Source organism: Buteo buteo, chromosome 11 (assembly GCF_964188355.1).
Source record: "Buteo buteo chromosome 11, bButBut1.hap1.1, whole genome shotgun sequence".
NCBI classification, from domain to species: domain Eukaryota; kingdom Metazoa; phylum Chordata; class Aves; order Accipitriformes; family Accipitridae; genus Buteo; species Buteo buteo.
In genome coordinates, this window is record NC_134181.1 from 40,477,819 (window position 1) to 40,494,264 (window position 16,446).

Here is a 16,446-nt window from a genome sequence, read left to right on the forward strand (position 1 = left end):
GAACCCTGCACAAATCCATGGTCAGCTTGACCACCACACACTGTGCTGGAATTCAGGGGGTCGGGGAGGGCAGGGAACTCTTGTTATTTCTGCTGTAGACACAGAACGTAATGGCTTACTCAAGAGTCCCAAAAAATGACTATAACAAAAGTCTCTGCATCTACCTTAAAAAAAAAAAAAGCTCTCCTAGCAACAGCCAAGAATAAACATAACAGCACAGACTGGGAGCTGTGGGTGGGGAATGTAAGTGAGCTAATAAATCCAACTCTTGATCCAGCTTTTGCCTTTGGAGGGATCTGATTCATCCCATTACAATAAGGGAACACAGTGTGATTAATCTAATTCATTCACTTGTCAAGCAGAAAACAACCTAGCAAAAAACCCCCAAAAGACCCCCTGACACACCCCAAAACCCACCCCACAGCAAAAAAACAAACTAACCAGCCTACCTCTTCCTTCATCAGCCCCCTGCCCTGGCAGGAGCCAGCCCTCCCGCAGATGCTCCTGCTGAAGAGAAAGGGAGTTGGGGGGCTGCTGCAGCTTACCTGGAGGAAGGCTGCGGCTCCCAGGAGATGTTCCTTGAGGCCATAGGTGCCGGGGAACACCACACCTCCGTCACCTTGCCCTGCCCCTGTCTGGGAGAGCTCCTTGGGCCTGAGGGCAGCTGCGCTCACTCACCCAAAGGAGCAGAGGAAGGTGGAGGTGATTACGGCAGGATTACTCTTGCAAGCCCTCAGGTGGTGTGCTGGGCTGCTTGCAGGTCACAAAGCCTGGGCCACTTCGCCCTGGTTTCCGAGGCAAACAAGCAAAGCTTTTTTGGAGCTGCAAAAGCTAATGGTGCAGCACCGGCTGCAGACCAGGTACCAAGTAAGTGCTCTACCATCTGAGACACAGCTATAGCCTGCAAATTTAAAAAAAAAAAACAACCAAAAAACAAAAAACCTTTCTATAAAATAATTGGTTCTGTCCTGTGGTTCCACCATACCAGCACTGATGAAAAGCCTGGAGTGAGTCATGCATATATGTAATTGGAAAAAAAATCCACAAAGCTTAGCAAGACCTAATGAGACAGAGTCCATAAATACTGTTAAGTCTTGCATACTTTCACCTTCCTTTCTGTTCTCCATTTCGCAACATTTCAGCTTTAGTGTTTGACCTGTGAAAAATTTGTTTTGCAACTGAAGGAAAAAAACAAACAAACCAAACTTACTAAGCTACCTCTAAGGTCCTCTTTTCTTCTAGCAAAAAAAAAAAAAAAAAAAAAAAAAAAAAAAAAAATTCTAGGTCATTCAAATGAGAAATTTGTGCTATCATTTCCCTGCTGGCAGTAAAAGCATTTAAGAGGACTCACTGCATGACTTCTGTCTGCCAATACACTCTCATCTACTTTTCTTTGAACGCAGCTGAAGAAATTCCTTCCAACACTTGCCTCTCCGCTGCTGATGCTTAGTCTACCAAACAGACTCCGTTCTGCACAAACGCCTTCACCGAGTTTGCTTCCATAGCATGTCACCTGCATTTGGCATCCTGCAGTGCCCAGCTCAGCCCCATCACGAGATCCCAGAGCGCTCACTTACCGCCGGTGCCTTGGCCCACGGTGCCCGGCCAAGCGTTCCCAGCCCACTGCGCACGCCCCTTGGCTGCGCCGTATCCACCAAGCAAAGGCATGAGCGCAGCCTTGCCCACCACTCCTCCAGCTGCAGGCTGCCAGCCCTCCTCCAGTTCACCAGGAAACGCACCGTGACCACTGCTATTACGCCAACAGCAGAGCCCGCCACTAGAGACCCCAACACTCCGCTTCCGTGCAACAGCTCCGTTGTGCTACAAGACATCGGGCACTAGCGCGCCTTTGCTGCCGCCATTACGGAAGGAGAGGCCATTATTTAATGACAGCATCATCAGGCAGGGAACTGACAAAGAATGGCTGTGGTCACCCACTGATCTGCCAGCATATACTTCTGCATTTGAACATCCAGGTGTTTTGACTGAGTGAGTTTACACTTCAACAAAAGGCAATCCTGTTGAATTAGTTAACTGGAACTGTTCCAACCCGCTCTTCCTTCTCTGCTATTGATGCACCTTTGTTTACTGCCCTGACACAACCAGCTCAAGCTAAAAGAAACCTCTACCTCCCCAGGCCCCAGCAAAGCCCACAGGCCTCCCTGCAGCATGCGCTGCTCTGCAGCTACTAGCCCTGATCCCACAGCCTCTTCCCTGACCTCCTCACAAGTAAGTCAGCATTTTCTGGTGCCAATAAATATTACAGAGGGTGCACAGCCTACTCCAGCGCCATACACCTGCCTGTGACACCACAAACCATATCCAACCCGCAATCACACGCTGTCAAGAAGAAAGGCTTGGGAAAAACGTCTGCTTGAAGAGTGGCTGGCTGGAACAGAGAGAAGCCAACGGGAGGCTGAAGACCAATCCCAAGCTTTTCAGCCCTAAGGAACTGATTGCTGGAGCTTTTACGCAATTGTTCTTCCCGTAAGCTTTACATCACAAATACACACTAACACCTCCCTCATCTTCTTTACCGATTAACTGCAAGGAAACAAGGTGTTTCAAGCTGCATCTATGAATGAAAAGTTGCACAATCCACCAAGGCATAAAACTGCAATCAGGCACTCATAGGTTATAAAAGAGTAACAACTAAAGGAAGCTGAGGTTACCAAAGATGGGAAGGATAATAACAAGCAAGTCACCCACTTTTCTTGAAAATGTTTTATTTGTTTCTAAAGAGGCTGAAAACAAAAGCAATTCCACATTTCAGAATACCAAATACTATCCATAGCACAGAACGAAGAAAGAGTTTTCAGAGAAAACCATTGCACTAGACCCGGATCTACTCGGCTACTCAGGATATTGCAACAAGGCTAGTGAGCAGATCCGAGGATGGCAAACCACCCTTCCACTGTGGCTGGTTCCACTGAACGCTGACTGCTGCAGCTTTTGTCCCCACTCAGACTCCTTACCGATTTGTGCAATGTGCTCTTTCCCCACAGTCGGACAGGGGCTGGTTATCATTGGCACAGTCGCTGGCACTCGCAGGCACCAAAAACAAACAGAGGGAAGGACCCAGCAGGTCACCTCCTGAGCTGGTTCCTCCAGGGCAGGCCCGAGGCACACTGGCAGGCAGTTTTGCATTAATGTTGCATTTGTTTTGGGATAAAACAGGCTGCAAGTACCAAGTACAGGCAACCTGGTGTTACTATAATCACTTAGAAAATATAAACAGAATAAAAAGTTGCAGAGATCCCCACAGCCTTGGCTGCAGAAGCACCAGGGATGTTATACCCGTGGTCAATGCTGCAACCTGGAGCAGAGGCCCAGCTCCAGCCCTGGGCACAGAAGGATGCACTGCTGCTGTATCCAGCGTGCTGCAACTGCTTACACCAAGGGGCAAGTTTGGCCACTGGGAGACTGGTGACTCGCAGTCACCTTCAGGCTGTTACTGAAGAACTAATCCCCAAACTGAATACATCGATTTCCTTACGGCTACCTATCCCAGCTTAAGGAAGTCCTTATCAGTGACAGCAAGAGAAACTGGTTTCAAAAAGCAGATTACTGCAAGACACATTTATGATTTACAGAAAAATCCAGCCGTTAAAAACAATTGTCTTTTTACCAAAATTCCACAGGGGAAAACTTGTATTTCAGTTCTCATGAAGAGAAAAACTACAGAGCTATTCACAGCAGAAACAGTGCACTCCAGTCTACCGTAAAATAAAAATGAACTTGTCGGTGATCGTGTCGCTGATTTTGCCTAGCAAAGGCTGCTACAAAAAGATCATCAATATTCACACTTATTTCAGCCATACAAGTTTGAAACTTGCTACTGAAATAATTGCGTGTTTGATGAGTTATGAAAGCAGTAATGGCCTTGCTTTTGCTGAGTGTTGAGCTCAAGTAAGATTCCACAAGAATCCTGAACTTTCTAGACTTTGGGCTGGCTTGTTTACTACTTACAGTCTGCCTCACTGCTAAAGGTCTTTAATCTGTTGCTGCCCTCACACTTTTCAGCCTAATTAAATTGCTGGTTTTTTAACTGAGCTGACAACGGGCACTGACACCTTTGCCATCTGTCTAGTTATCATGAAGCTGCCATCTCCAAGAACTTCCAAGGTGGGACTGGGAAAATAAGGCAAATATAGGAGAACTTGGAAGTCTCAGAAACAATATGAAATCAGAGTTCATTTGCTACAGCACAGAGCAGGAATAAATTTGGTTAAGAGAAGAATTTTTTTCCCCCGAGACTGCACTAGCTCAGAACAATTGGTCACAAACTACTGTGATGGTCATATTGGCTTGTACAGCAAAGTAGTCACATATTTCTTCTTGTAACGATGCGTAGCACTAAGCACCATCACTCCATCCTACAGGAGATGGAAAACAAGTGAGCATATTACATGGTTATCTAAAAGCTGCAAGTGTGAAGAACATGCCCTGGTCTCTCACCTTGATAGAAAGTGCGTAGAGGTGGTTCAGCATGACATGGTTGGGTTCAGGGAGCAGAGCAGGATCGCACTGGAAAAAAGAGAAAGCAAGACAGTGTGAAAATAATGGAACTCACAGTTTACTCATCACAGCTGATGAGTGATAAACACCATCTGTAACTAGCCATATCCTCAAATACATCACACCGCTTCTTACACCGAGTTCATCAACAAACGTAGACAAAGTTTCAGAGCAATCCAAGATCCCTCCAGGGTGAAACCCTCTGCATCCTCACTGCAACCATAAAACAGACCTCAATTATTTCTTATGTGCTTCTGACATTTTAATAGTGTTGCAGTGGGAAGATTAGGGTTTCTGGGAGTAAACCAGCAATCTAGTTTTCTTTTCAGTTTTGAAGAGAGTCAAGTAGAAAAATAAATTTACTTCTGATGGATCCACCTGGACGTATACAATAAGGAATTTATGAACATGGCAACTATACTAAGGTTTTTCCTTGCCTGTCCCCTGTCTGTACCCAGGTTTTTCCCCATCTGTTCATAACCTCAAGGCCATTATTCAGCAAAACAAACTAATGATGTACTCACAGAAATGCCTGTGTCCTTATTCAGGATGACCTGCAACAGGTGGGGGGGAAGAATAGGTGGTGATTTAAAGCGCTCCTCTGCCTTACAAACATAGGGCTCCTGGTGGTATGGTCCTGGAGGTGAACTTGACAACTCTGCCAGAGAGATGTTAAATATTTATTCTTAAATAGTCTGTAAGAGTATCTGCTCTTTATAGGTACCTTTTTACCACTACTCTAAGTCGCTTTTCACATCCAAAAACATGTGGCCAAAAGAAATCAATGGCATGTAGTACAAGAACTGCAGCAGCTGATGCAGTGCCAGAGGATCAGTCACTGCCCAAGAAGTGATTTAAGATGTCCAAAGTCTGTCTGACTTGAGACTAGCTGTGAAGATGTGGGAGGCCAAGGGCCCTACTGCACTCCAGAACTTCACTGCCCAGCACTTCTCCAGCAAACACTTAATGGTAAACATTGCTCTACAATGTTACCTCCAAGGGAAGCGCTAAAAACATGGTACACACATGTAAAAAGCATGTATTAATCCCATACAGGGACAGGGTAATAGAAAGGGCTCTTCAGAGTGTAAAGCAATATAATGAAAAGTTGTTATATCTTGTGGTGGGGAAGCATTTACTAGAATCTCCTCCTGGCTTCTTGCAGCATCCAAGTCTCACAAATCACACCCTTTCTCCAAAAAGGCTTTCTCCAGGGGAAAGCAGCATAGAGCAAAAACCAACCAAACACACCTTCTGCCTCAGATTCAAAGGAAAGGTCTTCTGAAGGAGGATTTAAGGTACTATTTCAACCATGGTCCCCATCCCTACAAAGGTCTATAAAGAACAGGTGGCAAGGCTGACCTCAGAGATGACTCAAGCTAAATCTTACCTCTCTTCTGTTACACTAGAATATAAAACTTGAGGCAAAAATGTAATTTTTGTACTATTCTAAGATTCAGATCATTTATACTAAGCTGAGAGGATATGACATATTCCTGAGCCTGTATTAGCACTAAGATGCATCTAAATTCTACCTCTTAATGTGCAACTTCTGACCTCCTCAACCCATCTCCTTAGCAGAGAAAGACTGTATTAGGAGCAGCGTAGGCTGTCAACATTGGCTTGTAAGGTAGAGACTGATCCACCACTGAGTGCGCCCAAACCAGCCATTTGACATCGCACAGGCAAACAAACAGCTATTAAGCGCCCATGACTTCCTCCTAATCAGATCTACAGTAACCTGTGTTGCTCTGTCAGAGGCTTCCTCCTTTATGCATTCCACATTATTCCTTTGTGCACTTGTGACTCCTGCACACGTCCACAGGGCCTGACAAACGTGTAGATTAATCTATATGGGAGTTTAACTCCAGATGAAAAGGAAGATGGAATTTTTAACACCTCTAAAAAGTGTAATATAAAATTACCAGTAAGCTCATACCAGACATGTCTGAACATTTCTGGGAGTCCACCATCAAAGCATCAAATACTTCAAAGTCAGTTTTCTTCACCTGTATGATATTGTTGACGGTACCTAGCTGGCTGGTTACTACTGGCTGGGAAGAAACAAGATGATACAAAAGTCAGAATAAAAAAGCTTGCAGGACTATCAGATTCTCAAAACTACACAATCAGCATTACCAAGAATGAGATATATTGCTTTTAAAATATGCTAGTACCACATATGAAAAGAGCTCACTATTGCTCAGTTAGTGTTAGTTTAAGAGCAAGTACAGGATTTAGGACTGAGGGGGATGCATGTCAGTTGAACCTGCTAGGTCCGCAGCACTCAATAAATTCCTGAGCTATACATAAGGCTAGGATCAGGTTTGGGCTAAAGTTAACAGTGACGACACAAGGAGCTAACCTTTACTTCTAGCTTCTACAGAGGCTTCAGAGCCAGGCTGAGATCCGCATGGCCTGATGTAGGACATGAGTACGCTTGGTATTGCTGGTTACTACCAAAGCTAAGACTGGAGACCGAAGCAGAGGTTTCAAAGAGCTAAATTTACTGCAAGGTGAATTCCATGAGGTTCTGCAAGGTTTGCCAAGACAAGACGACTGGAATCAGCAGCTGTGAATGATTAGTTCTGAGGCAGGTAGGGATTGCTAGGCAGACTAAGGTTAAAGCTCATTTTATAGCAGAGGAGGATGAAAAGACCTGGTAGATTTTGGCACAATTACTGGACTATGAAAAGATCCAGAGCAGCAATAAGAACATTCTGGCACAAATAGCAAGTACAGCACAGAGAGATTTGGGCTGTCAGCAATGCTACAGTGCTTTAAAAGACAGTTTGGCACTAGACAAGAAAAGCTCACCATATCTTATAAACCAATACCCAAGAGATCTTGTGACCCATTTGTTACAAAAATCTCCTGTCCTTTGAGACTGTCAGTCTGATGCTGCCACCTAGGCCAGCTGGGAGCAGAAATATCTTTATCACCAGCTTAAACAGTCAGTTTCTGTTGTTAACCAATACCTTCTCTCTGAAAAGGCCAGCTATTGGTAGAAAAACCAGCCAGTTTCTCATCTTCCAATGCCTCAATGAATAAATACAGAGAATCAAAGAAAACAATACCTCTGAAGGATCATGCGTCCACTGCCCATCCACAAAGAACTTGTATTGGTGCTCTCCTTCTGGCAGGTCCAGAATTGCCACAAAGTTATTGTGGCTGGAATTTAAGACAAACAAATCAGCCCTGAAATATTCTGAAAAGTACATCGATCTATAAACTGTGACAAACACTGTAACACAGAATACAAGCCTCCTTAACATGCAAAAACTTAAAAAGGCAGTGCCACATTTAAGAGAATCTCTGAGGCAATCTAAAGGTAAAGAATCAAATTAAGGTTAATGTTAATGATAATTTCCTCTGTGACAGTAAGCCCCTACACATTCAAAATTAGTATCCACATTCCTGGCATCAAGTAATTGGCACTGAGCTTTTGTAAAGTCATCTGCACATCTTCACATTACTTGTTAGTACACGAGACCTTATTTTATCTGCGATACTCCTGTTGATGGAACAAGATCAGCTTACTTGTATTTCCTTGCCTTTCAGTATTTGCCATCATAAATTGCATTTCACAAATGCCTATGAAATAAATAAACAATGACTAGAAGATGAAAGCAGCAACTCAATACTTCTGAGTTACTTTGGGTCTGAATAGCTGCTGCTTTGTAATTTTGATACTCCTGTGCTGTGAACTTCCTGATTCTTCAGAAGTCTTTACCAGCATCTCAAAGAAGCTGAGAAACAGTTGATGCTATGTGAACAATTCAAACAGGCCACACAATGCCAGTAGCTCTCTTTACTTCTTCTTCTCAGATAAGGAGCACAAGCATACCACCACAAAGCTGGATTTGAAATTTTAGTTTGGAATAACGAACTCTTCTGCCTGAGCATATTTGATTCAGTAACATGATTTTATCTAGCCTCTAAGGAGGTCCAAATATCTCCTTTCCCAGAATACCTAATCTGACAAGAGGCAAACCTGTCTTTTTTTTTTCTTTTTTTTTTTTTCTTTTTTTTTTTTTGGTAAAGAGACATTTTTGTCCTTCTTCCAGATTCATTTCACCATTTCCCGTCTCCCTGGCTTTCTACTTAAGAGTATGACGGTAATACTGGTGTTCCACTGGCCTTTTTTCCAGCTCCTGTCTTGATAATTTATTTCACATTGTTCATGCACAGAACAATCCTCCCATACCATTTTATCAGGCCACTATGCTCCTCCCTCAAGTCTCCTAAGAAATTAAGACACTTCTGCAACAATGGCAATGCAGGTAGTCACTCACTGAGATAAGAAACACCAGAAATTAGCAGGAGACGAATCTTTCATGAATATGTCATCATTGACAGACAACAGGTCTCAGATCAACAGATAAATTCAGACTCTCCACCACCCATTAAGTTTTAACTTTTTGAGAAAACATTGGTTTAAATAAAATACTTATTCAGGTACTGAATTAAGCAGAGCTCCAGAGCTCTCTGGAAGGAAAAAGCACTTGGTACTTTAACACAGATTTGTTCTCTCGTTCATGTAGTTTACCAGCAGGTATCGCAGGTTCAGTTTCCTAAGGAGAATCTGGACCCTTTGAGCTGGGCAAAAGCCAATGATATGGCAAGAAAGTACATGTGCCATCAAAGACACTATGCTCAAAACCAACTTCACCTTACATACCCCAACTCCACCCCAGGTAGCAGACTGCACAACAAGGATTGTTTCAGGTCATTCATGCATGGTGCCTAGTGAACAAATCACTCCAAAATTGACACACAGCTCAACTTTCATCCTGTGCCATCCAAGAATCAAAAAGTCAGACTCTCGTCAAGAGCTTGAGAAGAGAAGCAGGACAGTAGTAAATCCAAGCACGATACCAATCTATCAACTGACCACCTTTCTCACTGCACTAAGCATTCCCAGCCCATGGGGAATATCACCGATACAGCAGCAGCAGTTTATTACCTCCTTGTCAGAGGAATTTTACTCCAGTTGTTGAAGGACCCAGATAAATAAACTTCTTTCCCTCCTCCAGTCCAGCGAAAGACTGTTGGTCGAGCTTGAGTGGGAGTTTTATCATTCACTTCCAGATCTTGTTGCCAAGCTAGGAATTCTTCTTTCTCCAATGGAGCCTACAAGCACAATGTCTTAATCAAAAGGATTCTTTCCTGGCAGACTTAGACAACCTGCATTTTACTGACGGCATTTTTGCGCTCAGGCACGATTCTTTAAGGTACAAGTCTACAAGTAGTTTTTGTCAGATGGAGATTAGAAACGGCATTTCTAGATACTGTTCACAAATTCATTTGCACAAATTCTGCAAAGATGTCAAAGCCTTCCAAATTTGCAGAAAGAGTGGAAGGCAAAATAATCCCCTGCCCTCCAGCCTAAATTAGGCTAAAAAGAAATGACTTGAGCTCACAAGAGCTTTTAAAATACACAGATAAAAGAAGAGGGAGAAAAATAATTAAGAAGAAATACACTTAAGCACAAATACCATAGGCACAAAATTTGTAGTTGGCAGAAAGATTATGAATTGTCTGTAGGAAACAGCTCTGTCCAGCAGTCAAAATCTAAGAGTAATTTTCTGTTAGATATTCTTAGGAAACACGATACACAGCAAGGCATTTCTAACAATCCATCTACTACTGAGCAAAAATCCAGTTAACTGATCTTTTAATATGGAAAATAACAGACAGGTAAAACATCACTGGTGACTGCAAGAGCATTAAGGATCTGTGGGAAGCTGAGGCACTGTACCTAGAACTGGGGAAGAGCTTTGAGCCAGCTACATTTTAGTTTTTCCACAGCTAATTCTTGCTGCAAACCATGACATTATGCTCATTACATCTGCTTGAACACCAATGCAATACCTCTCCTTAGCGTGGGAAACAAGGGAGATAGTCAGTTTTGTGTGTAAACTCAGTGACAGAACTACTGAAGGATGTTAAGAGCACCACAACGGGACAGCATTCCCAAGCTAGCAAAATTAGAAGACAAGAACAAACCAGTAATACCTTCATTTCCTCTGAATGGAACAAGTCTGCATCTTCAGGACTGTCCATTAGAATTTTTGGTCTATCACCCTCTTTTGTACTGATGGCTCCTCCTGAGTTGTCACCTCGGGATGCCTTATGGCCATGACGCTCCAGTCCAGCTCGCTCGCTGCTTGTGTTCCCCATTTTTAATGGCCTAAAAGAGCAGGAAAAGACAGATTAGCACACATACTTTTGAAGCCAGAATGCCAGTAGGCAGGAAAGCAGGCTTATCAGTAGACCTGGGCTCTGTTTCTGAGTTGAAGAGTCTAAGAAACTTGAGTAACCCCAAATACTAGCATCTTAAAATTACAACATACTCAGAACAAAGACACTAAATGACAACTTTTAGCTACTCTTGATAATGTGCTACAGTTCAATATCCTAGCATCTCTGCAAGACTCAGCCACTCTAAAAGTTGACCAAGGTGGTATCTGTCACTGCAGCACACTGGTATTCTGTCTTCCCAAGCTAAGTGCTTGTTCTTCTCTCTTCTGAATACCCACACATATAATGTTCTACCACATCAACAGAAACATCAGCAGAACTTTCTGTCAGAATGCTTCAAAAACAGCCTACTAGAAATGTGACTTCACTAGGAAATAAAAAGTTAGCTGAGGTGGCAGCCTGCTGAGGATCCTTATGGGGGCCGGCTGTGGCTCTGAAGCGGAAACAGCACAGTCCTGCTGGTGCTCTGCTGGCGACTTCCTCCAGTCTCTGCTTTTCTCTGGGAGAGGCAGGGGCCTGCTATCCAAGAAACGCAACACTTCTGCCCGCTCCACAGCCCATGTGGCCACATCCAGGGGCAGAAGGGATGAGACTGGATGCACATACCATATCTTATCTGAAAGACTACTTACAGGCAAAGAGCAGCAACTTAGGGGCAGCCAAGGGGACCATCTGGACCCATACAAACAGGCCCCTGGAACCGTACAAACAGACCGTTGCAGAGCACCCGGCAGGATACAAGTACGTGTATGGGATATTGTTCTGTTCCCTGTAAGCTCAGATTACGGACATTGCCCAACATTCAACTGTACAGATCTCAGCTCAGTCACAACCTGAAACCAGTCTCGGCACGCGTGGCTTAAGTAAATAAACAACTAAACAGGTAATTCAACGACAAAAATTAAGCATAAATGCAAACGTTAAACAGCTAGGTGAAATTTCAACAGCTTTGCGCATCCATTCCGTATCTGCTTTAAACAGCGACTCGCTGATTCTGCGAGACGGACTGCTGAGAAGGCCCCGGCGAAATCCCACAGCCCCTCCGGGTCTCACCAGCAGACACACCTCCGTGCCGTACCTGCCGGGCCGCCTCAGGCCCCGAGGCGGGCAGCCGGGCACTCACCGCCGCCGCCACCCACCTCTCCCCGGCCCGGTTCCCCCGCAAGCGCCCAGCAGGGCGGTTACAAAGGCCGCCGGGGCTGGCACCGCCGGCCGTGCCCGGCCGAGGGAACCCACCTCCCACCTTCCGAGCCCACCGCCGTCCCTCCACCGCCGCCCCGGCGCTTCCGCTTCCGTCCGGCCGTGTGCCCGCGCTGCCGCCCCGGGGAAGAACCCGAGCCCGGCGCGCAGGTTCCGGCGCCGACCCCGGCCCCAGGCAGGCGGCCCGCGGGGCCTGCAGCAGCCCGGAGCCGTCACCGGCCGCTCCCGGGTCCGTCGGGCCGCTGAGGCCAGGCGCGGTGCTGACTGTCCCGCCAGGGCTATCCCATACCCGCTGAATATGACGGCTCAACTGGTGCCTTAGGTACGAGGTCAGGGGGGAAGCGTGGTGGCTCTTTACCTGCCTCTCGGAGCCGTTTTCTCCAAATCATCACCGCAAGGAGGTTTTGGATCTGCAGGAGAGTTGCAGATGAGTGAGCACGGGGGCGCGGGAGCTAGGCAATAAATGCATTTCCCCTCTTCGTGAAACGGGAGCAAGAGCCGGCTGAGTGGATGCTGACCATTGGGTGGTCGAAGCAGGCTGTGAAACCACCAGCACATGGCTCTCTTTCCTCTGAGGAAGCAGAGGTGGAAATTTAAGTCCTCAACTGATAAGTGTTTCCCAAATTAAATTACACTCGTATATTTCTCTAGCATATTTCTCTAAGCATTTCCAATTACACTATCTCATTTTACCCTTTGCTCTTCATCAGCTGTTGCTGTCTTTCTTCCACTTTTCTAACAGGCATGAAGTTGGGAGGATTGCAGGTTCCTGGGTCGGCAGTTCTCTTTACAAGGAAATGGTTGGTTTTTCCTTAACCAGTCAAAGCAACCTGCAAACAGACAAAAGGATTCCTACCAAATCGAAGTGTATCCTTGTGGCATGCTGTCATGTTGTGGGAAGAATTCTGCCAGGATAGACAGATTCACCGTGCCTAATGGCGAGTGCATGGCTGGCTCCCACAGTATGTTTTGAAGAACAGCTGCTCCTAGTTTGTCTTTCATGGGTAGAATACCTCGGCACAGGACAGCCTGCCAGAGGGGGTGTGAGGGGAATGTGTGTGGGCAGCTCTTCCCCAGCCCCTGCAGAACAGTTACCCTGCTATAAAATGCAGCTGCTGTTATTTTGATATTTCACACAGCTTAGCACTCTTGAATTCTTTGTCTCCAAACCCGATTGTTTTCTTCTCCCCAGTTCTTTTTTGGCCAGCACCAATGCACATGCCTCTGCGTGTGCTGGTTATGTCTGCAGAACTGTCTGCGGCGTAGGCTGGAGACACATGCTACCATGTCGTGTCCACCACTTGCCTAGTAGGACCATTGTGATGATCTGCACAACAGCCAGCCAGAAGTACCTTCACTTTGGGGCCCATCCTCAGTTCTTTGCAATGGTTTTTGTTACTTCTGAGAACCACAGATAGGCAATAAACTGCAGGATAAGGAGTGCTAATAGCTCACAAGGCTGTGGGAACTAGTCTGTGGGAGGTCCAAGCATTATTCAAAGTTCTAGTATTAAAATGTGACGGTTCCTCCCCACACGGTGATGAACCATCCATCCATGGTGTGCTACATGCCAAAACCTTCGGGAGTTACTGGCCTGCGGACAGGACAGAGGCAACGGACACAGGCATCTCAGCCTCTTGGTGGTTGGGCTTCACTGTTGCTGCTTTCTCCTTCTTTTCCCCTGCCTGCTTCCTCTTCAACCCCGATTCTTGTCTTCCCTCACTGTCAGTCGTGACAGGTGGGTGTAGCACAGTCCTAGAACCTGTAACTCTTTTTTTGTGCGGTGCCTGGTCCCTCCCAATTATGAGGGCTGGATGACATTACACCATGAACAATGAGTCTTACGTGGGGGGTTTACCACTGCTGCCCACTAAATCATCGCCCTACCTCCTCATGGGCATGTCTGTATGCATGGTTCTCACGTGCCTGGGAGTATTGTATTGTTTTCTCCTATCAGCCTCAGTGGGAGCCCAATTCCCTCACACCTGTTAATGCAGGAGATGTGGGAAGCGAGAGATTAGCTGAAGACATGCCGCAAGGGCCTGGCAGAGCTCATCCACCCACTGATTTTCTGGAACCCTGGAGTTTTGCTCCTCCCTTTAACAGCGTCTTTGACTTTTTGCCTCCTTCCATGCTCTGCAACCTGAAGGGCATAAAAACTCCCCCTTTTCCACTCCATCCAGGACCAGCCTCCACATTCCAAAGGAAGACTACAAAATACCTTTTCTACTTCTGCCCCTTTACATACCTGTCTTAACCTTCTTTTTCTTACTGCCAGATGAGGATGTAACAGATGGGGAGCTGGTTCACATTCTTCCATCAAGGTTTCCATATGTGGCACAAATGAGGTTCCTGGTTAACTTCCCTAGTGAGAATGTCAGAGGTGTCACTTGCCATTGAAATAATTTATCACAGTTTTCTAAGCTGTCGTATCTCTCAGACAGGGGACACAGCAACAGGCCACTCAGGCTTAGCCCTTGCTAAGCACTCCTGATGTTGGTACCAGAATAATTTGCTCCTTAGCTGTTTAGCTGTGTGCATTGCCTTACAATTCTGGGGCATGCCCAAGAATAGTGACTTTAAGCATTTTCACTGAGGAGAGAAAGAATTAGATAAAAATATCCTTCTTGCCTCTGACACTAACTGCCAGCATGACCTTCAAGAAGACTCTTAATCAAAGGAAGGTGATGCTAGGTTGGGTGAATATTGCAAAATCTTTCAGGTAAATACGAATTCAGAACTGCAGATTATTTTGTTCTGGTGTCTTGAGGACCCTGCTTGTGTTCACTACCCACACTTCCATGGAACGAATGCTCATCTTAAGTAAACATTAAATTTATACATCAGAAAAACAAATACGAAATTTTGATATCAGCAATCACACCAATAATGTGAATGCCCTAGGATTTATGGTTGCCTGCTCAGGAAAAAGAAGTGGAATCATGGAAATTGTATGGTGAATCACAACAACAGTTTGAATTGCAAATGGCAGGCTGGAGAGTAAAAGGATTGGGGGAAAATGTAACTGAATAAGTTTGAATAAGAAATTCCTTTGAAAAAAAAGCACAGTCCACTTTCAGACTGTCCACAACCTGTAAAACAAGATAAAAGTAATTGATTAAATGCTTTAGCAGGTGTCATGACTGTGCTGCACCACCTCACAGGGCAATGTGAGGTTTTAAAAGGAGACGCTTGTAAAACACCTGCAGGATATGAAGATCTACATGGTCTCTGTGTTATTTATTGTCACTAGCCACAAGCAAAGGTCAGCTCCTTTTTCCCTTATTCACATCTACCTTCTTTAAGAAACACAAACTAGACCTGGCCTGACTATTAAAACTCACACAGAGCATCTTATTCACAAATTAATTTTAAGGCATTTTGGTTCTTGGCTCATAAGATCACGAGACTCAGCAGACTTTGACAAAGTTCTAACAATCCTGACAGAGCACTTTCGGTGCCGTATAGGCTGAGGGGTCAAGTGAAGTGATGTCTTTACTACTGAGTCATTCTACTCCTGTAAAGATATCACTTACTGTCTTTCTTCATCAGCTGACTCATTTTTAAAGAAAGTAAGGACCAAACAGGATAGATCTGAGGTGAGGAGAGACCTGTGGTAGGGAAATGTATGTCTTTGATTAAATGGGGTAAATAATGGCCTTCAAACCTTTCAGGCACAAAAAGTCAAAGCTAAACTTTTGTGCTAGCGCTAAGGAACGGATGGCACTCACCAACCCCTTGTGCTCTAGGCCAAAACCTCATCTTCACTGTTTGGATTATCTCCCAGAGTTAGTTAAAATCAAAAGGCAATTAAGCCCCTACTGAACACCGCTTGAGATATGTGTACACAAGGCTGCCATGGCTCACCTTTTACCACACAGCCTGCTCTGGTATGCATCCCTTAATTTCAGTGGAGTTTCCCCTTCTTTTACCCCAGAGTATGTATTGAAAAAAAAATGCAGTGGCCTAAAGTCTCAGACTGTACAGTTTAGTGTCCTGATGAATCCCCTGATAACCTGGCAAAGTTCTTTTTCCTTGACATGATGCAAGCTTATTTAGCCAAAGAGAAGTCATTGCAAGCAAAGTGGAAGCTGACTCAGCTCTGCGGCTAGATATGACAAAACCAGAAGAGCCAACCTCAGTCATGAGCTGATAGATCAAATTCAGACATGCCATAAATCACATTATAAAGGACACATGAACAAGTGCTTCTTGTAGCTTCTGTGCTGTGGAGAGTGAGTTAGGTGGTAGCAGCAGCAGAATTTACCCTAGAGTTCAAGACAGGATAAATTTAACTGCAGAAACCTTCTGGTTAAATTTCTTGCTATAACTTTCCTTTCTACCTTGGGCTCCCAAGTTTGTTCCTCCATCTTTACATTGGCCGAGTGATCTGTTTCCAAACCCCCGCCTCCTTTTAGGTCACTTCTGAATTTAGCCCATTTTGCCAGGCTGCCAGGGAGTGAT

General features: G+C 45.0%; 1 protein-coding gene across 3 annotated transcripts; it reads right to left on the minus strand.

Moving 5' to 3' along the window:
* Positions 1-2,709: 2,709 nt before the first annotated feature.
* On the minus strand, positions 2,710-12,622 carry PRKAB1 (protein kinase AMP-activated non-catalytic subunit beta 1). Of its 3 annotated transcripts, none has more exons than XM_075041818.1 (8): positions 12,341-12,622; positions 10,537-10,711; positions 9,485-9,651; positions 7,596-7,689; positions 6,458-6,572; positions 5,043-5,176; positions 4,459-4,527; positions 2,710-4,376 (listed from the first exon to the last, which is right to left on the minus strand). In XM_075041818.1, exons 1-8 carry the CDS (start codon positions 12,538-12,540, stop codon positions 4,299-4,301), a joined length of 1,032 nt encoding a protein of 343 aa, XP_074897919.1. In that variant the 5' UTR covers positions 12,541-12,622; the 3' UTR covers positions 2,710-4,298. The 3 variants fall into 3 exon arrangements, with proteins under 3 accessions (XP_074897919.1, XP_074897920.1, XP_074897921.1); XM_075041819.1 differs by lacking the exon at positions 12,341-12,622 and adding an exon at positions 12,019-12,116; XM_075041820.1 differs by lacking the exon at positions 12,341-12,622 and adding an exon at positions 11,861-11,994.
* Positions 12,623-16,446: the final 3,824 nt, after the last annotated feature.